At 50.5% G+C, this 21,395-nt stretch overlaps 5 protein-coding genes across 5 annotated transcripts; 2 read left to right on the forward strand and 3 right to left on the reverse strand.

Annotated features, from left to right (window-relative positions):
• Positions 1-1,340: 1,340 nt before the first annotated feature.
• J3458_022225 (uncharacterized protein) lies at positions 1,341-4,431 on the reverse strand. The gene is made up of 2 exons (XM_066123008.1): positions 3,098-4,431; positions 1,341-3,024 (listed from the first exon to the last, which is right to left on the reverse strand). The coding sequence occupies exons 1-2, from the start codon at positions 3,702-3,704 to the stop codon at positions 2,042-2,044; spliced, it is 1,590 nt and encodes a 529-aa protein (XP_065972230.1). The 5' UTR covers positions 3,705-4,431; the 3' UTR covers positions 1,341-2,041.
• Positions 4,432-8,445: 4,014 nt separating this feature from the next.
• Positions 8,446-10,666, forward strand: J3458_022226 (uncharacterized protein; the record flags this gene model as incomplete). Its single annotated transcript, XM_007817756.2, has 2 exons — positions 8,446-8,862; positions 9,080-10,666. The coding sequence occupies 2 exons, from the start codon at positions 8,446-8,448 to the stop codon at positions 10,664-10,666; spliced, it is 2,004 nt and encodes a 667-aa protein (XP_007815947.2).
• A 359-nt stretch (positions 10,667-11,025) lies between these two features.
• Positions 11,026-13,449, reverse strand: J3458_022227 (uncharacterized protein; the record flags this gene model as incomplete). The annotated part of the gene is made up of 1 exon (XM_007817757.2): positions 11,026-13,449. The coding sequence occupies one exon, from the start codon at positions 13,447-13,449 to the stop codon at positions 11,026-11,028; it is 2,424 nt and encodes an 807-aa protein (XP_007815948.2).
• A 911-nt stretch (positions 13,450-14,360) lies between these two features.
• J3458_022228 (uncharacterized protein) lies at positions 14,361-16,214 on the reverse strand (the record flags this gene model as incomplete). The annotated part of the gene is made up of 3 exons (XM_007817758.2): positions 14,361-14,453; positions 14,524-15,716; positions 15,815-16,214. The coding sequence occupies 3 exons, from the start codon at positions 16,212-16,214 to the stop codon at positions 14,361-14,363; spliced, it is 1,686 nt and encodes a 561-aa protein (XP_007815949.2).
• A 1,536-nt stretch (positions 16,215-17,750) lies between these two features.
• Positions 17,751-20,839, forward strand: URA7_2 (CTP synthase ura7). Its single transcript, XM_066123009.1, has 15 exons — positions 17,751-17,900; positions 17,984-17,992; positions 18,054-18,100; positions 18,162-18,217; positions 18,282-18,347; positions 18,401-18,467; positions 18,530-18,563; positions 18,701-18,805; positions 18,867-18,874; positions 18,945-18,958; positions 19,044-19,221; positions 19,284-19,773; positions 19,825-20,038; positions 20,104-20,349; positions 20,423-20,839. The coding sequence occupies exons 1-15, from the start codon at positions 17,852-17,854 to the stop codon at positions 20,577-20,579; spliced, it is 1,740 nt and encodes a 579-aa protein (XP_065972231.1). The 5' UTR covers positions 17,751-17,851; the 3' UTR covers positions 20,580-20,839.
• Positions 20,840-21,395: the final 556 nt, after the last annotated feature.

The following is a 21,395-nucleotide window of genomic DNA, read 5'->3' on the forward strand; positions in this document are numbered from 1 at the left end:
ACTTGGAGTCGTATTACAAGCAAGTACCAGTTGAGGCTGAGGGCCCTGTCACGACGCATCAATTGAACCTGCTTCTCAAACCAATTGAAATGTTTTGCCCACGTCAGTTTACCACACTATCGGATCCTGTTCCGACCTTCCCCAGTGCCGTGGCCACGCATGGCTCCGTGTTGACGATGTCCACAGCATGACACTGCACGGCCAACATGAGACGAGAGCGCATGATGCCGTTCGTCTTCACCCGCTTCCGTCATGGCCGGTACCGACGTATGCCCTTGTCCGCCCGACTTTGGAGACGGTGGCAAGGCCAATGCTGGCCAACGATGCCAGAAGTAGCCCAAGCAACCATCTCGTCACTCACGGCTCGTCGTCGAAAGTCTCCTCGATCCCCCTTTACCCTGCTTTTCGCTATTTGCAACACTAGGGACCGATAACTACCTCAACTGTGCAGGAGAATCAATCGTTTTGTTCCGCAGTCGTTACAACTAGCAAGGTATTGCGTTTCGAGGTTATCGCCTTGCTACCTAGCAGCTCCTAGCCTCGGCCCAGGAGGACAACCGGAGAGGATGTTTGACGTTGTTTAAAAACACCAGCTGTGAGCTGGGTGATACATCCCCCATTGAATGCCAAGTGCTCCACTGGACCACACCGCACACATGGCAGGCAACAGGGTCTAGAATTCCTCGCCTGGTCAAGTCGAAGAACCCCCCATTGCAGAGTGGCTGTGCACTTTTAAGCGACAGGGAACAAACCACGAGAAAAGAAACAGTATTTGTCATGGCAAAGTGTCAAGTAGAATAGAAAAACCTTGGGCGTTGGCGTGCATAATTCCGTTTCTCCTCCTCCAACCCGCCCCACGTTCCTGTTTCAGTTGTGGTCTCAGACTTGCGGCAGTAAAAAAGGCTTGTGCGCCTGTCATACCATAATACACTGGGACTTGGTCACACTGATAAGGAACCAAGCGAACAAAAAAAAACAAAGAGGGAGAAAACCGCCCGCATGCTGCAGATTAACCGGCCCAGAGATTCGCCAAGCCTTATTTCCCGATGATGCGATGCGTCCCCGATTCCCTGAGCACGGATTGTGCGGACTTTGCATCGTCGCACCGTCGCAGTGCTGTGGCTGGCTAAACGTCAGCCAAGTGCCGATATGTGACCACGTGCTGCATCGTGTGTATCAGAAGCGCAAATGATTCCAAAGCATGCACGCCAGTTCATGCCCCAATTGAAACGAGGAGCACCATGGAAGTCAATTCATTGACGCTGTTCCTCTTTCATTATCATCATTATATATGTATATATTTAAAAAAAAAAAAAAAATCAACACCGAAACCCGCGTTACTCTTACATCTACGCGGAACGAACATGAGTACCCAGGGTACCTATCTTACCTGGTACCTAGGGTAGGTACTCTACATGGAAGTCCGCATAAGTTGCTGCTTTACAGGCGTTAACAAGAGATGTCGACTGTACTTGACATATTTCAACACTCTAGCCAAGAGCCACCATACCGGCCAGTGTTTCTACAAGGATCACTGTCAAGAATCGGCACCACGTACTGAAAAATGCGGTGATATCCAGTCGTATTTGCAGCAGCACTTGGCAGTTATATCATAGCATAGGAGCCTTAACCACAAGTACAGCAGTAGATACTTGCACGCGTCAGCTTGTCAGCCTTTACAATGGCCAAGTCAACCTATAGCTACACAGCCATTCTAACCATGACATCACAGAGATATATAAAAGACTCCTATTGAAATACGCTTTTTGATTCATAAGCCTTCCCTTCATATTAGTAAACCAATGGGCTCACATCAAACGCCGATAACGACGTCAGAAATTGCCCCAGTTGGAAATGAGGGGATCGAGAGCCCCAGTGTGATGCGTACACGAGCATCTAAGACGCGACAAATATGTACATGGAATCAAAGGCTCTAAATGAGGTTTAAAAAATTTGAATAAATACGCAACTCGCCGGCTGCAAGATGATTGTGCAAAATAGAACAAAAAAAGGTCCAGTTAGAGCAGAAAAAAGATCTCCTCTAAATTTTTTCTTGAAATTTTGACCCCGAAGCTCTTGGGCTTTCGCCGGATCCCAGCGTCCTCGTTGATAAGTTGTTAGTTGAAGCAGGCGGATCGGCGAACGGGTTCTGGGTGATAGGTATCCTTGCTGGGCCGGATCGAATGATGGGGACGCCGCTGACAGGTCGCATGGGCACTCCCAGGGCCAGTTGCCCTTTACCCGCAGATGTTGGCTCAAATGCCTGCGAGCCTCGATAGTAGTCCGAACTGCCGCTGGTTGCGCTTCCTCTAGGATCAGAATACCCATCTCCTCCGTTGTGCAACACCGATGGAAGTTTTCTGCCCGAAACTCGGTAGAATCCCCGTTCACCGCTGTCTGCAGAGTGTGAGGTTTGCGGAGCTCGTTTTCCCGTCAGGCTGGCGAGAGCCGCGGCGACGGCTCCGGGGGCTGCTGCCCGTTCCGCCATGGCTCCTTCTGACCCACTGTCGCCCGGTGTGCCAGCTCCAAGGGTTCGCGAGGTTGCTCCCCCTGATTGGTTGTTCAGTATGGTAGGGCTACCCTTCTTCTTCTTCCAACGCAGAAACAGCATCAAGAGTAAGCCAATGACTGCTACGCCGGCCACAGCACCAACTACTCCACCGATGACCTGCTTCAGCTGTGGCGTCAGGCTGTCTCCGCTGCTGGAGCCGGTTTCCGATTGTGTTGTTGGCAGGCTGCCGGGAACCGTGATCGTGCCATAGCCATTGCCCGGTGCGGTCGTCGTGGCCGAAGAGAAGGACGACGACGATAAGGAGGACGAGGAGGACGAAGAAGGGGACGACGAAGAGGAGGACGAAGAGGCCGACGAAGTCAAGTGGGTGGAGTGGGTAGATTTTGAGGTACTCTTGGTTTCCGAGGTGGTTGACGAATCGGTAGTTGATATCGTTACGGAGCTGGAACTTAATTTATATATTGACGAACTGTTTGAGGGTGCAGCAAATGACGAGTTGCTATGGAAGGCGGCTAAGAGTTTCAAGTTAAAAAAATGATACGTGCCATGATAATGCAACAAGGCGACAGGACGGAAACGGCTTACAGCTTGTTGAGTTTCGAATGCCACCTACGCTTGGGTAGGCGGGTTTGACAGTGGCAGACGAAGGTGTAGTAGATGTGGGAACTGGGCCCAGCGATGTTGACGTAGCAGAGTCGAGAGACGAGGAGGAATAACCGCTCCCGCTTGGGGTAGGCCCCGGAAGGGCTACAGTCGATTCAGGGCCGCTAGAAGTATCGATGGTTTTGCCGGACTGGGGATCAACGACAATGGTGTTTGGCGGCGAATAGATGGTCTTGGTCTCATAGGTCGAACCCCACGGGTCAACATACTGAACGAGCGAAATAGTCTGACGGACATGGGTAACGAGAGAAGTCTGCTCATCACCTACAGCATTGACGGCAACCTGTTGGGTAGTTTCGCTCGAATCGCGCTTGGCGAGAGCATTGTTGGAAGAGTCCAGCTCGACGTTGGCTCCGAGGTGATGCCCGAAGCCGTTGTCGCTAGCTGCGTCGTCGCCGAAGGACCGTTGTTCTGGGTCATGCGCATGGAGCAGGCGATGTCGAAATCGGTGAAAGAATGAATGGGAATGGGAATGGGAACGAGAGTCGCGGGCCTGAAGGAGTGAAGACCCGTGCGATGGTTTAGTCATGGTGGCCGCGATGAATTGCGCCAGTGGGCAGTGCTGTAGGCCGACGACGCAGGTCGTATTCCAGCTGCGGGGGCCTCTTGGCCGACTAGGATGCAGAGGCCCAGGCGGTTTTTGCCCAGACGGACAGCGGGCGAAACAAACGAATGGGGGGCTTCTAGTTGTGCACAGCAGGCACCGTCGTCATGATTGCCACAGAGAGCGTCGATCAATGGAGAAACAGCCAACTCTAACTTTAACCTGCAGCGCGTCGGACGGTCCAGCAGACGAACAATGGATTGTCGAGATACTAGTCGTCGTTGCTGTTGCCGTATATTTTTCGATCAGGCGTTGAATGCTTGATGCTGCGGTCTGGCCAATTAGGTGCCGGTGCGCTGGCGTGCACAGAAAAGAATTCGCCTGAGGATGAAATGAACGAGTGGCTTGCGGCACCGCTGGGCCGCTAAAGAATGTCGACTAAAGAATGGAGAGAAAATAACGATACTGGAACTGCGGCCGTTTTGCTCACGACGAGTTCATTGGCGACGCCCAAGGGTTGATGGAAGAGTAAAAGGGCATCGCGAGGCGACGGGGTATCACAACAGCCTGACGGGAGAAAAGGAAGAGGAAAAAACTAGACGCCCAAGGTGCGAAACTTGGAGAAGAATCGCGCAACAGTCTGGTAGGACAACACGACCGGAAACGAATGAGCCGCAGACTGTCGTGGGAAAAATGAGAGACAGATTAGCACTTGCAAGCATTGGGCCACGCAAGGCCCGGGCCATGCACGGCTGGGTCTTGGGCCGGGTCTTGGGCCGTATCCAGACTCGATGCCAGTCGATGGCACGAAAGGTAATTTCGCTTGCAGGGGGGTTCTGGGTGCGCCAACACGGCCAGGGCCGGGGCCTGTGACCAATCAGAATGCATCATAGTCGGAATTGGACAAGGGGATGCCAACAGAGGTGGAAGTTGGCTGCAGCACAGGAACATGCATGCAAAAGTCAATACGGAGTAATAATAGTTACCTGGTTCCGTACGGTAGACAACGACTGACGAGCAGTTATTCTTGTATCCATTGTGTTTACAATCCGTGCGTGAGCAGCTCACGATGTTGTGCATACACCAGTCTGGTCTCTCCGGATTCTCCACGTCAAGGTTGTTTGTATTATTGGTTATGCTGCAACAACGGGCCATTGACCACGACGCGAAAGGGAGAGCGTAAATTGAGCATTATGCTGGCAAGCCAAGCGCGCCGGCATATGATGAGAGTGATAATTGGCCGCCGAGTTGCGGAGGATCAAGGGCAACAAGACCGAAGGCTTACCGGCATCAACCCCATCAACCCTGTCAACACGAGGCCCCAACTCGACCAGTGAGGCCCGGGACCTCTCAACCTGAGACTCTAGATCGGGAATGCGAACAAGTTTGAATGCACTGCCGACGCACGCAATGGCTCGCGTGTACGAAGTCTTCACTTTGTTCTTTCCGATGAGCATTCGCCTCGTGGTGCCCATGTTTGGTCATGTTGGTTGTAAATTAAAGGCCCGAGACCAAACAAAAAGAGGAGTTGCGTCTGTCCGCAGCATCGACATGGTTACTACAGCTATGGCCAATGAAAGAAGCTGGACGCAGTGGCCGGTCCCCCTTCTGTCAATTATTCTTGGGGATCAACTCGCAGGCCCATGGGTATCCTGGCTTCCAAACTCTGGTTGCGTCGCGTCTAAATTGCACAGACGAAGCAACCACCAGAGCAGTGTCGGATTGTGATTGGCGCTGCCGAACGTCGGGTGGTCTTGGTGAATGTTGCAATGAATATATTGAAACAACTTTGCAAAGTTGCTCAAGCACCGAGGCATCCTTCCTGTTGCACCATCAGTCGTCCATGATGCGCAGTGACCCGCCGGCATTCAGATTGCTGGAATCGCTCATTGTTGTCTTCATTCCATTGCGCGTGTCATTGCACAGTAATACATATTATGGGGCAGCATTTGACACTTGGATTGGCGCTGTCTTGCCCTTTTCTATTAATAGTGGCACCACGCGCTCTCTTCATTTTCACCTGGTCTCCTCCCTCGCGAGGGGCTGGTGGGCTCTGGATTGATGTTAATTGTCAACTGGTATCCCGTAGTTACTCCGTACTCCGCAATAGACCTGTTGCCTGACAGCTGGACCCAGCACGCCCACCAGCCAACTACTTAAGTAGTTTCCCGATGAAGAGGGGACTGGAAACGGTTGCGTGTGGGGCTCCACGCAATCCTCTGACTTCGACATTGAAGCCATCATGGTGTTCTAGGTGCTCGTCGCCTGGGGGCTTAGCTTGCAAAGACGTCGACAGGTTGGTGGAGATCAAGTGATGGGATGTTGAGTCTTGACAACCTTCAACAGATCTAGGCCCTGATCCTATAAACCGCGACTGACCGTCAGCCGGCTGAAGACACTGCATAACACGTATAAATATAACACTTACCTATTTTTGGTAAGGGATTTACACATAAAGTTAAAGATAAAACCCATATTATTTATAACTTCTTATTTACAGTATATTACGCTAGTAAAGAGTCCTAAAGACCACTTAAATACCTATGAGAGGCTTAATTACCAAGTTTTTAGTTAATTTTAAGAGCTAAAAGTAATTCGCGAAAACGTGCTAAAAAATATTATCATACTACTAATTAGCTAGACCTGGTAGAGTTAATACGAGGGAAAACCCCCACTGTAGTTTAGTGGCGTAAGTCTCTCTCCAGACGGCTAACGTTCAGTCGCGGTTTGTGATGGCACTGCCACTGATGGACTGGCCATACCTGCGGGCCTGCGGCTGCACGTATGCCGCGGTATGCGTCACTAGACTCACTACTAACTAGATAGTAAGAATAAACTTAAGGAGAAAGAGAAAGAGAAAGGGCCTCCCCCCCTTTTCTCCTTATTATATGAATTTATATTCGCCCCCCTAGCCGAGGATTATCGGGGCCGGGTCCGGGTAAGCTCCGCTCAGGGTCCGACCTAGGCTCGAGCTACTAGCTCGAGCCTCGAGCCTATAAGTTATAAACTTATAACACGGTTTATAGTATTAGGGCCCTAATGTTAATGATGTCTGAAATGTCCCAGCCTGTTAAGACGTCTTCGGGGCTATAAGTTATAGGCCCACGAGGGCCAAGAAGGTTCTATTTTCCAGGAAGGCTCTAAAAAGCTAGTTATATAATTGTGTGGCACGTGACTAGAGGCCACGTTCACGTTGCTAGCCGAATTGAGCTGCGATGTGCAGCTGAATTCCTTCACATACTGCGATGTGCGGCTAAATTCCTCCACACACAGAGTATTGGAAGTAGTGTAGTTTTGTAGTTTTGTAGTTTTTGTAGTTTCGAATATAAAAAATTATATTAAATCTAATAAAATACTTATAGAATTATAAGTTTTACGAATAACTAGCATAAATCTAAAATTATAAGCTTATAATAAAAAAAGTTGGGTCCTTATATACTATTATAAGCCTAAAACTTCAAAAACTACATTTTGTAGTTTTTGTAGTGTAGTGTAGTGTAGTAAGTTTTTAGAAAACTATATAATCTAGTTTTTAAGCTTACAAAAAGCTAAAGGGACCCACTTTTTTAAATAAGCTGATTGGCTATAATATTAGCTATTTTATGTATTTATTATTATAATTCAAGTATTTTATTAGATTTATTATTAATTATTTAAGCTTTTTTAAAAAATGAAAATGTAGTTTTCTTGTTAATGCTCTGTCCACACATTACTTACTTGCATTTATAATAGGCTATAGCCTGTAATATATACGATTAGAATTACTAACTTTTAAAAGCATTTAATCACTCTATTTAAATTAGTTTACTACGTATTTAGAGCTCTTATTAGTCCTTAGACTTAAGCTACGAGAATTAGATATTAACTAGGTCGCGATATCGCGTACAGGGTCACAGGTGTGTGTGTGTGTGTGTCGCGTTTGGGCCAACAAAATACACATCGGCGACATCGCGATACCCTTAATTAACTATAATTAAAACGCGAAAATGTATCCCTTTAGTTGTATTAAGGCTCCAGTCGGGTATCTGCAGGGATATATATGATATATCCAATAAGATGCTAAATTTAAGAAGGTACATTTAATTACTAATAAGTTAAGTGATAATTAGATTACTTATAAGATAATACTTTACAACAAGTCACTACATTTAACTCAATACAGCCCTAACGCGATTAACGGGTCGCCTTACGGTCACCCGCTATCAGCATGGGCATTGTGGGGCTCGTGACCTCGCTGGAGCCTTAACACAATCAAAGGCATAAATATCACGTATTTACATTAAAATTACATGTGAGAGCGTGGCTGACGAGATGTGTGTTGTAAGGTGGTTAGGGCGACCCCGCCCACCTAAAACGCGATTGACAGCGTCACGTGGGGCGAGGGTTTCCCGACCACATCCCCCACATTTCGCACAATTAGAAAGAAGGATAAGCTTTCAAATGTTAGTTATTGCAATACAGCTACCCCTACGTTGGCTACCTGGCTTCGTGTTCCATCTTACAGGTTTGGCGCGATGTGGCCTACAGCGCTCATACATACAGCTCCCAATACTCCGTAGATGGACTCCTATATCGGTGTGTGACCGAGGCGGCCAGCCAGCATACCAACCAGTCGTGGACCCCTTAAGTGCTCTGACAAACAAATTTGTCAAATGCGTCACATTCTAACCTCGAGCCATTCATGGCTCGTCCATGACACCCATCTACCACAACCATCACAGGCACAATGTCCTCACCTCCACCACTTCCTCCCCGAACCCCTTCCTACCTTTCGCCTTACCCTCTCGATAATCCCCTGCTACATGTCTCCGACCCGCGCACCTCATCAACCCAATCCCTCGTCCCCTCCGAAGCATCGCTCGGCAAACGAAAGCTCCTCATAGTCTATATCCATGGCTTCTACGGAAATGACCAGTCGTTCAGATCCTTCCCCGCACATGTTCACGCGCTGTTAAAGGAGCTGCTGGCCGAGACTCATGTTATTCATTCCAAGATATATCCGCGGTACAAGACGTACAAGGCAATAGAGGTCGCCAGGGATAACTTCAGTGCGTGGTTGGAACCGCATGAGGGCGACGGCACGGATGTGGTCCTTGTTGGGCATTCGATGGGGGGGCTTTTAGCTGGTGAGCTTGTTTTGATGGTGAGTTGCTTGTCACACCGTGCGTCATGTTGCATTGACCACCGCCGTGTCCTTCCTGGACATGTCAGTTTGTATGATATTGTGTGAGAAATGCCCTGTTGTACCTCTTGCCTGTGTGCTCGCCCATGCTATGGTGCAGTTTGGTGTATTATATTATTCATACTATTGCTTTCAAGTCAGGCGGGAAACAAGGCGAATATGCTGCTAACCCTGATAGCCAAATACAAATCCCTATAAAACGCAGCCCTTCAAGCATCGCATCTTAGGCACCGTTGCCATGGATTCGCCATTTCTGGGATTACACCCTAGCATTGTAGTTTCAGGTATTGCGGGATTATTTCAACCCTCACCGAATCAAGGGGACCTGCATGAGCAGCAACAGCAACCAGGACAGGAAGAGCTGAGCACTTCTCCTGGCCCCGAGCCATCTTCCTCAACTGAGAGACTGCCATCCATCGACTCACGGATTGACCTGATAGACACTGGAGCTTCGCCACGCCCACAGCGACAGCCTACCGATCCCTATTTTGATCCACCTTTTTACAATGACGCCCCGTTCCTGGAGAAGCCCTTGGTCAAACGTCTCATCAACTTCACCACCAAACACAAACGCGAGGGGCTGCTCAACGCGGTTGGAAGACACATCATTTCGCACTTGGAGTTTGGTGGATGTCTGGCTGACTATCGTGGTCTACATGTGCGCTATAACCGACTCCGGGCACTAGAGGATGTTGATGAAATCAGAATGATAGCTGAAGGTTACCCGACTGGTGCGTATGCCAGAGTTCGGTTTGTAAATTACTACACTTTATCTCCTGGTCGACCTAAGCCAGTCAAAGCCGACAAAGAGCAGAGCCAGCAAATACAAGCAGCGCGGAACTCTGCAGACCTGCAGCTTGCGGAGCTTGATATCCAGGATATCTCAGCCCCAAAGAGTCCGGGTCCCCCAATACCAAATAAGCCAGAGAAGGAAGGTGAAGAAACCACCCAGTTCGGCGCAGATCCGGGTCCCCAAGTAGCGGACACCGCCGAACTTAGCACCGTAGAAAATTCACAAAACAAAGGAGATGGACAGCACGAAACCCCAGCAGAGAATGCCCTCGAAATAACTCCAGACAATGCTCGCCGAATATCCATGCAAGATATAGACCCCATCCCCTTTGTCGAAGTCGAAACCAAAGAATCCCGGGGCCAAACCGCAACCGCATCCGCAACAGATGATCTCGATCTCCCTCCTATTCCTGACCTCCCACACAAACCCACTTTCCCAGATATAGACGCTAATCTCGACAAGGACGCCAAAAGGCAAGCTGAAAGAGAATCAAAACGCCTCCAAAAAGCCTACCTACAAGCTGTCAAGGACCGCGCCGAGGCGGTGCAAGAGCGCGAGAAGGTACTCGAGAGGAGACGCAAAAAGGCTGCCAAAGAGGCGGAAAAGCAGGCCAAGGGCTCCGAGAAGTCGAGAGCTAAACAAGAGAAGCAGGCAGAAAAAAGGCGTGTTCGTGAGGGAAAGCAAGCTGGCGAGTCCGTTCCCGCCGGGGGATACGGGGAACGGGACGGCGCCGAAGATGCAGAGAGGCCAAAGAAACTGAAAAAGTTTTGTGTCTTGCCGAGTAAACGGGACGGGGCGAGCGATCCAACCTGGGTAGATGTATACATGGACGGGCTGGATGTAATCGGTGCGCACTGCGGACTGTTTTTTCCCGGACCGCATTACGATGTGTTGGTCGGGGATGTGGGGAGTAGGATCGCGGCATGGGTTGGAGACGAGCTGACCAAGAGAGCTATATTAGAGGCTGAGTAAGGATGATGCCCGTGTGTGATGAGTTCGAACAATGACAACTGTCATGCTACTGATGTACAGAACACTAGGGCTCGCCGACCTACGCAACGCAGTTCGACTATGGTAGACTGTAAATTGCAGATGCCATCGTCTTCAACAGGGTAACTGGTCCAACACCCAAGCTCGCTGGGAGCGCCACTTGATCTCAAATAGTGGCCCGTTCAAGACTGGCAGCATGTATATCACTCGTTACGTGGCATATCCATCATACTACTCCAGAGCTTCATCACAACCCATACAAGACCGGCAGTATATGTAAATAACTGATTATGTGGTATCTATCATAAGTACAAGGGAAATCAGTCGCTGTCCATCTATTATCAGTACAGATCAAGTTCTCGTAACCGGACACTCAGGTCCTCCTTCTTGCCCTCATCCACCTCAACCCCCTTCAGAACGGCCTCCTCCTGACTGTCTACAAACGCCTCACACTCAATCGCCACAGCGCCGAGTCGTACCCACGCACCAGCGTCTTCTCTCGACGTCTGTCGGCCGCAAATCAAGGCCGTAGCCGCACAGTCAGCGCCTCCCTTCCAGTTCCGCCCCGACACTAGGACACCGAGACACGCAAACTCCGACGCCTTGTCCTCTTGTCCCGACAAGGACGCCGTGATCATGGCCTCCACAAGCGCTCTGTTCTCGCTCGTTAAAGCAACGTCCCGCAGCTTCGCCTGTGCTCCTTCAATCGTGAACCCGACTTCAAAGGATAAGGTCTCCAGGCGCAGAAATGCAATGGGGTCGCTCTTCTTGGAAATGGCATCCCCGTCAATCTCCCACGACAAGACGGCAGCGTCCTTGAACCCCACGGAGATCTCCATCCTGGGCGCCGCGGAAACGCCGTGCAGGATAGGCGATACATCCCCCACGAGGTTGAAGGCGAACTTGCTGTCCGAAGCTGTTAGACCTTCTCGAAGGTTCCAGGCCAGCCACGTCCACGACGGGAACAAGGCTGCCCTGTAGCACGACGGTTCGACCGACCCCGTCCAGTCGCAGATCCACCCCAGGCTGGCGGCCAGACGATCCGTTTCGCTAACAACCCCGCTCGTCACAAAGTCGTCGGGATGAAACAGCGGCAGGCCGAGGAAATGTTTCACCGCAAGGCCACCCATGCGCGCGTACTCTCGGAGGAGGGCCCGGAAGGCATCGAGGCGTTCTTCGTTGTTGGCCAGATCGCGGCACATGTAGGTCTTGATGAGGTCCTTGAACTGGCCGGATTGCCGGGGGCACCCGTCACCGGCCGGGAATACGCGCCCAAGTGAGACCGAGGGCGCGAGGCGGAGAGGCAGGGAGAGCGATTCGTGACAGTGGAGGGTGCGGCATTGGAAGTACATCTGCGATGGGGTGAAGATGAGACGACGGCGGGCAAGCAGACCCTCTTGGAAGGCCCACGCGCGGGAGGCCCATTTGGAGGAAGCGACTTCGAGATCAGGCCGCACGAGAGAGGTTGCGTAGAGGCCAGTTTTGGCTTTGAGGGAGAGCTGCTCCTCGCGGGGGGTGCTGAGGCCGGGAATGCCGCTGAGGGACGTGTCTTCTGCGGCGACGACGAGGGTTAGCAGTGACTGGGAGAATATCTCGCCTATGGCGTCGACCTGTTTCTTGCGCTCGCCGGGGGGGACCTGCAGACAGAACCGGTCGATCCAAATGTATCGAAATCCAAGGCTGCTCGTGAATGCGATGGCGTCGGCGAACAACAGCGGCACGCTTTCTGGCAAGCGGCCATCCGGGTCGAGAGACAAGGCTGAACTATCCAACGGAGCATCGGGCGATGAATCCAGTTCCGGCCGCTCCCACACATAGCTCAAGGTAAGATAGTCCGTCTCGCCACCAGCCTGAATCTTCCCGGCTGCGACGACACGCATCTCAGTGCAGTCAACCAGCCTCAGCCCTGGCACCATGCTCACGGGCGCCATACACGCCGTGTCCGCGTGTTTCTTCCTACAGAAATCCAGCCAACACCTCGGCAGCGCAGGATCAACCATGGCCGACACCACCCTCGCCCTGATGCCCGCCTCTCCCTGCTCCTCGACGTACCTCGACATGCCCTCGTCCTCGTCGGCCTTGAAAAGATACCCCCACGGCAGGCTCTTCTTCCTGGTCATGACCTCGATCATGACGGAGCCGGCAAGCTCATGCCTCTCCCCAACGCCATCCAGCCGCTCAAACGCCCGCCTGATCCTCAAGTACGGGTGAAACTTGGCGGTGCCATCGCCCACCGCCGGCACAGGCCCAATCATGGCCCGGAAGAAGACGCAGAACGGACACTGCGGCGCACCAGGCGGCGTCTGTCCCCTCTGCGAATCGCCATCGGCCGGCGGCGACGGCGGCAGGCTCGGCGGCGGCAGGAGAACATGCGACAGCGGCACCCACGGCCTCGGCTGGCCGTGTTTCCAGTCCAGCAGCCGCGGGAAGTCAATGGCCGCGCATCGCGGACAAGTCTCTGTCAGGAACGCCAGGCCGCCGCTCTGCCCGGCGTCGTCGTCGTCCCGCGTGCGAGCGGCATCCCGGGAGCCGTCGGCCACGATGCATCCCCCGCTTACACCGGAGCTCAGCTTGCGATGCGTCCTCGCCAGGGCAACCTCGCTGCCGGTGGCTCGTCGAGAGGGCAGCTGGTGGAAGCCCGTGGCCGCCGGCGGCGGAGGCGTGGGCGTGGGCGTGAGCGAGCCCGCGTGGCGTCGTGACCGTTCCGAGTCTGAATCTGCGTCCTCGGGCCGCCGCCGAGACAAAATCCGCGAAATCCTCTTCATGGCGTTTTTTGTCGTCTGCAGTAGCCCATGGTGTTGGATTTCTCCCCAGCCTGCTAATTTACATGGGATGATGCTTCATGCGAATAAGAAAAAAAAAAGACCAAAAATATATTAAAAGAAGGAATTTACAGAAAAGACGGGGACAAAAGAAGAAAAGAAAATAGGTCGTTTCAAGCAGTTTGGTTTACAGTTTGGGAACTATGGAGTAACTACTGTGGCGATCAATAAATTTGTCAACCGGCACCTAGCCCGCCGGCCGTCTCCACGCTTCCCCCCCTCCTGCGGAAGATGGGATGGATGGTACAGGAAAATGCTCAAATGAATTGCGGGTGTAATAAGTCATTCTCCGATGAAATAGGTCCCGGAGGCGTTGACGTTGGCGAGCTGAGCCTGTTCGACCGGCGCTAAGGTTTCCTAGGGTCCTTTTGAAAGAGCGGATGAGGAGGCAGCCGTCGGTCGTTGGTAGAAGCACGGCGTTGCAGTATCGACCGACCAGTTGACCCCTGTTGGAAATTTTCCAGCGTCTAGGGAGCCCACCAGACCCTTGCCAATATGCCAATTAAACGGCGAATGACCCAGGAAGGTTGGGGACTTTGCACCCGTCGCTGCCGCGCCACCACCAGTCGAAAATGTCGCCGTCGCAGACGTCAGGCCGCGGACGTGAACAGGGCCTGGCGATTGGGGTTTTACGGTACATCGGGGGTTTGAAGGAGGGGGACCGCAAAACAAGTAGACACAGGGGAGATTGGCAATCTTTTTTTTTTCTTTGACATGTCAGTGGTGATTACGGAAGCAGTGACATGGTAATTTCGCACGTCCGAGTGGCTTGAAAAAATGAACTCCATGATAGGTTTTCCAGAAACTTGTGATTTCAAGCCAAATCCGCTACATAAGCTGGGTATAAAACAGGTTTACACATAGGACAGGGTATTGTCATCGTTGATCTTCCCAGCAACTCCGAGACGGGCTTCGCCACCAGACACACAGGGCCCGCGAGCCACAATCTGCAAGCCCAATGTTAGCCATCGTCATCAAGCTAGTAGGGCTGAGGGAACGGGTGAGCTGGTTACATACCTCGCCTTCGACGATATCGTCCGTAGTCTTGTGCTCTCCCATGTCCTTGAGGTAAATCTCAACTGACGACGGCGGGACACCAAAATGGGCCTTGATGCCAGGCGTGAGCCTGTAATCAAACAAGGCGGTTTGTGCAACAGCACCAGCGACTCTCGCCGCAGTCAAGGCATACACTACCCTTGCGCCGGTGTACACTCTCAAATCAGACAGTATCTGGGACGAAAGCAGCGGCGTGTCGCCGCCAACACGCTCCGCCACGTACACAAGACGCAACTTTCCAGGCGTCGTGCCAATGCGAGGGCGAGTACCGGCAGCAAAGGCAGAGAGAAGGTTTGTTCCCCCGTGGACGCCGCGCTGTGTGAGAGTGCTGGTAGCCAGGGAGTGTGAGAGCTTGGCGAGTCCACCACCGAGGCGGCGGGTGGATTCTTCATGCGTTCGAAGCAAGGTTGCTGGGCTGGCGACAATGACGGTAGGCGCTACACCCTGCGTGGCTAGAGCGAGATCTGGTGATCGGCCAGCCACCGAGTTGAATGCCACCGAGGCGTTGGAGTACAAGGCCGCGAGAGTGAGCGTCAGTGTGTGCATGTTGGAGAGCGACTCCGCGGGGAGGAACAGGTCAGCCTGAGTGAGGCGTTCTCTCGTGGGAATGGCTGCGATTTGACCAGATATGCCCGAAGCAAGATTCGCCTGCGTAAATCGCACCATTTCTTCCAATTCGCCTTGCTTACCTTGCCAGAAGGTAACAATGTCACCGGGGGCGCCGGCACTGTCCCCAGAAGCGGGCAACTCGGTCCCAGCTGCTGCAGGCGTATCGTTCACGATGTCCTGCCAGGTAGTCACGTTGACCGCTGAGCCCATGCCCTCGGGGACATCGTTCCAGTCCATGTGGCGACTGCCTTCATCCACGACCCAGATGAGCTGTCGGAGAGACGGGTATGCCTTAACCACAGCGTCGAGCGGGAATGATCCCGTGGCGGTGACAACAGTGTCGACAGCGGAGCGACGGAGCATAGAGATGAGTTCGGACTCGCTGACATTGAAAGGGATAAGCACCGCGGTGAGGTTCGGGTAAAACGAGCAGGCAAGAAGGGTGATGAGATGTTCGATAGAGTTGGGGAGATAGATGGCCACTTTGATGGAGCCTTGTTCAGCAATGTACCGACCGATAACATTAATCTGGCGATTGATGTCGTCTTCAAACGGCGTTAGCATAAAACGGTACTTGGTTAGAGTTGACTGTGGGAAGCCTTATGGGCGAACATAGATGGACGAAAGAAAGAAAGCAACCCACCCATCTTGTGTTCGACTACATTCTCTGATCCCAACACGGTCAACAGTCGTCCTCTGGCACCGGTATCACCGCTAACTGACTTCCTCCAGACGTCGCGCAAATCGCCATCCCGTCCGCGCGAAAATTTGGGAGCACCCGGATCCTTGACATTCAACCCAGCATTAAGCGTCATGCCATGCGGCGCAGACTGCGAGCGGTACACAGCACTCTCGCCTTCATTGCGGACCGACGACGGCACGGACTGTCTGGCGAGCAACAGAGGGTGGGCATCTGGCTCCGTTGCGGACATTATACGATAGGTGATGAGCACGACGAGCGTGGTCGCCAACACAGTCGAGTAGCCATTCCATTGGCCGAACAGATCCGTGATGGACGAGTCGAGCGATTCGAGGAGACCCATAATGAGGGCGATACGGAAGGGACGGTTTGTTGAGGAGGACGATTGGGCTGTTAGCTGCTTGCCCAGGCGACAGATGCGTCTGGTGTGCAATCTGCGACAGGAGTTGACGAAAGGCGCTCTCCAAAACCGGTGGGTTGTGGTTTGGGTTGTGGCTTCCGAGGCCAACGGAGACGGAAGTGGGGGAACTAAAGGGCTGATCGCTTATCTGAGCCGTCGACTGCAAGCGTCGAGCCATGAGCTGTCAGCCGTCAGCCGTCAGCCGTGGAAATGACGCGAGACGAGTGGGTGGCTGCCTCCAAACGGCTTCGGACGTATGGAGTTGAAGACTGCACTTTGACTGTCCAGATTGAGATTGGGCTGCCTGCGCCCGGTGCCACAAGCGGGTTGGGAGGATCGAGATAAGCTATCCCATGGAGCACAGTGAAGGCTCCAACATGGTATCTTCCAAGGATTATGGCCCATACATGTAAGCAGTTCTGCTGATTAGTATTTCCTATTATCTATCACCTTAAGCCTACCGGAAAAGAAGTCTCGACAACGCAGGCCAGGCTTGCATTTTACTACCGCGGAAAGGTCTGGTACTGTACTCGGTGTATATACGTGGGTTGGGACATGCCTACCTTGGTACCTACCAGTCTGGTTGGCAAAAGGAAGCAAGTAAGTCTGTCTAATGGTAATCTAGACTACCTACCTAGGTACCTAGTAGGTATAGGTACCTAGGTAGTTACTATAAAAAGCTATCAACCAGACTCCCTCTGCCTGAGAGCTACTAATACGAAAGTAGTGTTATAGCCCAGCTTGGGAAAGGGTTAGTCAAAAGCTTACATGCTCCCTATACGTTTTGCAGTCTGGTTTGGTAGATTGGGTTCAGATAGCATGTTTTAGCGCTGTGAATGGTGCTGGTGGTCTCTCATCGTGCAAGAAAAAACTAACTTGGACAACTTTTTCTGTTTGGACATTTATTGACGACCCACATGATTGAAAGACCCCTTAAAGGTCAAATCTAATAATAGAAAAAAAAAGGGTCAACTCAATCAAATACATACCTCTATTAACAAGACCTCTATTTTTGTATTCTAACCAGTTTGACACTTGATACGCCGATTCCAGCTTTACGAGAGCTGCCTGGCATCTATCAAACCACTTATCCGGAACGTAACAGCGGGCGACTTCCTTGCAGTTTTGCCTTGATGGGCGACCGCCCCCACAGGTACATTTTGCATGTGCTAACTTCACAGCGCCTACCTCCGTACACCAAGGACTAAATATTTTAACAGGATTAATAGATTTTTTATTAAATACCTAGAGATTTTAACTTTTAAGCTTTTAATTTAACCTTAACTATATGCTATTTTTAAGAATCAAGTACATTATTTATATCAATATAGTGCTATAAGTAAGAGTATTCTTGTACCTACCTATGTACCTACAGGTACCTAGAGTTGTACTGTGGGGTGTGGTAGTAATAAATGGGGCAAAATCGCACCCCGAGAGAAAAGTGGTCGCCCGCTATGAAACTCGCTGTAACCCCACTCACGCATCTCGACGCGTCTGGAAAAGTTTTTTGTCCATTGCATCGCATCGCCAAACTTCGATCCTTTTGTTTCCCCTCGAGCAGACTTTAATCGACTATCAAGATGCGTGTAGTCCTTGTCAGCGGCGGTGTCATCTCTGGCGTGGGAAAGGGTACGTCCATAGCATTTGTCCCCGAGGTTCACGCAGTAATATGTTGTCAGCACTATCATACTGACTTATTGGGGAATACTTAGGCATTATCGGTAATAGCAGCATTCTAGCACGGCATTCCCTTCTTTTGCAATCGCTGACAAGTTCTCATAGCCAGTAGTTCTGGGCTTCTTCTCAAAACCCTTGGCCTACGAGTCACCGTACGTCAACACCATCACGATCGCCAAATGTACAATTTTACACTCACACCGCGAGTTACAGGCCCAGAAACTTGACCCATATCTCAACACCGATGCTGGATTGTTGAACCCTCTAGAGCAAGACTCCCCGACTACTTTCCGATCCTCTCACGATACAAACATCGGCTGACCGAACTATCAGGCATGGAGAATGCTTCGTTCTTGCGGACGGCGGAGAGACAGATCTCGACCTCGGCAACTACGAACGGTATGTGCTGCAACGTCTGGCACTGGCAAAGGCCCTGCTAATGTAATACTCAGGTATCTCGGCATTCAACTTAGCAACGAGAGCAACATGACCACTGGCAAAATCTACAAGCTCGTCCTCGTACGAAAAGACTCTCGACGCCGCAATTGCGTAATCCCACACTAATTCTGTTCTCCCGACAGGATAAAGAAAGACGAGGCGACTACCTAGGAAAGAGTACGGAATTGGAAATGAGCCTGGCCTTGTCTGCCTTAATGCTGGGATAGTCATGCCATCGGCCTATGGCACCAACGAGCTGACTATTCTCAGTATGCTTTAGCCTCTTTGTAGGACGATTGCTAACCATAAATCAGCTGTCCAGGTTGTTCCACATATCACAGATGCGATGCAAGAATGGATCGAAAGAGTGGCCAAAATTCCGGTAGACGACTCCGGAGAGGAACCTGATGTCTGTATTAGTATGTTATCGGCTGCCAGAATTCACATTCCCAAGTAGAAATATGCTGACATTTGCCGCAGTCGAGTTGGTAAGTTTTTTTCTTATCACACCCTCGGTGTTTATAGGATTCTCTGTGCGTTAAACGTATTGCCTTCTAGGGTGGTACTGTCGGGTATGTGTCTCTCGCTGTGTTGACCCGACTTGAAACCGGTTCCGCACCAAGCTGCTGGGATTTTATGCCACTGACACACTACTAGAGACATCGAATCTGCCCCCTTTATTGAGGCTTTGGTGCAACTTAGACACAGGCTTGGACGAGAAAATTTCTTCAGCATCGCAGTGTCATATGTACCCATTATCAACGGGGAGGAGAAGACCAAGCCAACACAACACGCTATCAAACAAATGCGAATGGCTGGCTTGATTCCCGACATGGTAAGCTAGAAAGAAAAAGAAAATCCGGAGTTGGCGTCTTGCAGCTGCCTAACCAGTGCTAGGTTGCTTGTCGTTGCGAACGGGAGCTTGATGACGCGACGATCCAGAAAATCGCTCGAAGCTGTCAAGTAGAATACGAGCAAGTCATTGGCGTTAGAGACATGGAGACCATCTACCAGGTTCCTCTACTTCTTGAGCAGGAAGGTCTGTTGAAACAGCTGCGAAAAGGTTTAGCTCTCGACAACACTACTTTGCCACCAGCCAGAGTCCAGAAGGGGCAAGCATTGTGGGACATCTGGACCGAAACCGTCAGCCCCAAGCATCATCTCCAGCCCGTTAACATCGCCTTGGTTGGAAAGTATGTGACTCTCGATGACGCATATCTCAGCGTGCACAAGGCTCTTGAACACTCAGCTATGCGATGCGGTCGTAAGCTGAACCTCGTTTCGGTGGATTCCGAGCACCTCGAGCACGACATGCAGCAGAAGGACCCCACCAAGTACCACAACGCTTGGAAGTCTCTTTGCGAAGCTGAAGGAATTATAGTTCCTGGTAAGTTGTAGGAATCGCGAGACGCCTAGTGTCAAACTGACTGTAGTTCAGGCGGTTTCGGCTCTAGAGGAGTGGAAGGCATGATTGAAACCACAAAGTGGGCTCGAGAGCGCAAGATTCCCTTCCTTGGAATCTGCCTCGGTCTACAAGTTGCAGTTATGGAGTATGCCCGCAATATTATGGGATTAAAAGATGCTACGTCTGAAGAAATATCTGCCCATGCGGAGCATCGCGTCATCATTTTCATGCCAGAAGGATCCAAGGAGTATGTCGTCGCAATCCACAAACAGTTAAGAACGACCGCGGACTTTTACTGACCAAGATTTTTAGGCAAATGGGCGGCACGATGAGACTTGGCACTCGAACGTCTCACTTCAAGCCTGGGACGGAGTGGAGTAAGCTTCGCGCCATGTACGGTGGCGCTGACGTTGTCGAGGAGCGTCACCGACATCGTTATGAGGTCAATCCCAAGTACATTGAGGATTTGGAGAATGCTGGACTCAGCGTGACTTCACTGGATGACCAAGGCGTGCGAGTGGAGACGATTGAACTGAAGGATCACCCTTTCTTTGTCGGGTAAGCAACGGAAGCGAGACAATGCGGTGGATATGACTTGTTTTTACCGAAGATTACTAACGCTGTTGACTAGACTGCAAGCACACCCCGAGTTCACTAGCAAAGTCCTGAGCCCCTCGCCTGCCTTATTGGGATTTGTAGCGGCCAGCGCTGGGTGTTTCAACGAGATATCTAAGACGGCTCCGAAGAAGGAATTGCTTGTAAACGGGGCTAGTGATGCGTCATTCTAAAGGTACTAGGTCACGTAGGAAATCTACATAGGTCTTGTGTGATTACTTCAAACTCTGGGGAACCAAAAAAGAAATCAAAGTGCTCGTATTTCAGAGCGCTGGCGTTGACGTTGATGAGGTTTGGGGTACTGCATAGGTCGGCGTTGACTGGTTCAATTCAAGAGTTCTCTCTTTCATATACACGTGCATATCTATCTGGCATCTTCTAGACTTCATCTTGAGTTGAAATTGAATAGATATGCGCCTGAAGTGTTCGTGCTGTTTTCTACCTCTTATGTCAACTGGTCATGTAGATAAATGTCCGTGATGCACATCGTAGCCATCTCCAGTTGCTTGGATGATAGTCGCCATCTACACAAGTCCAAGATGAATCGGCTTGAGTGGAACCTTCACGTAGCTCTACCCGTTGGCAACTAAGTGGGCTAGCCACTTAGTTGGCCATAAAATTCCGGGATAGCTATAAAACACCGGGATACTCTTAAAGCTTTTAAAAATTTAATAATATTAATATTAAATTAAATAAATTATATAATAAAGTAGTTTTAAAATATATTATTATACATTATATTAAGAATAATATTATATTATATTTATAAGTATTATTAATTTATTTAATTTGTTATTAATTATTTTTATGTAAAAAATATTAAGTTTAAAAATTAATTATAAATGAAATAAATTATATTTTATTTCTTTTTAAATAGATATTATTATAATAAATAAAAAGGTTTTTTTTAATATAAAATACTTTTATAAATATAAGTTTTTAAGTAAAATATTAAACCTTAAAATACTTATATTATTAAATAATTAATT

This window comes from Metarhizium acridum (assembly GCF_019434415.1).
Source record: "Metarhizium acridum strain ARSEF 324 chromosome Unknown scaffold_587, whole genome shotgun sequence".
In the NCBI taxonomy this organism is placed as follows: Eukaryota; Fungi; Ascomycota; class Sordariomycetes; order Hypocreales; family Clavicipitaceae; genus Metarhizium; species Metarhizium acridum.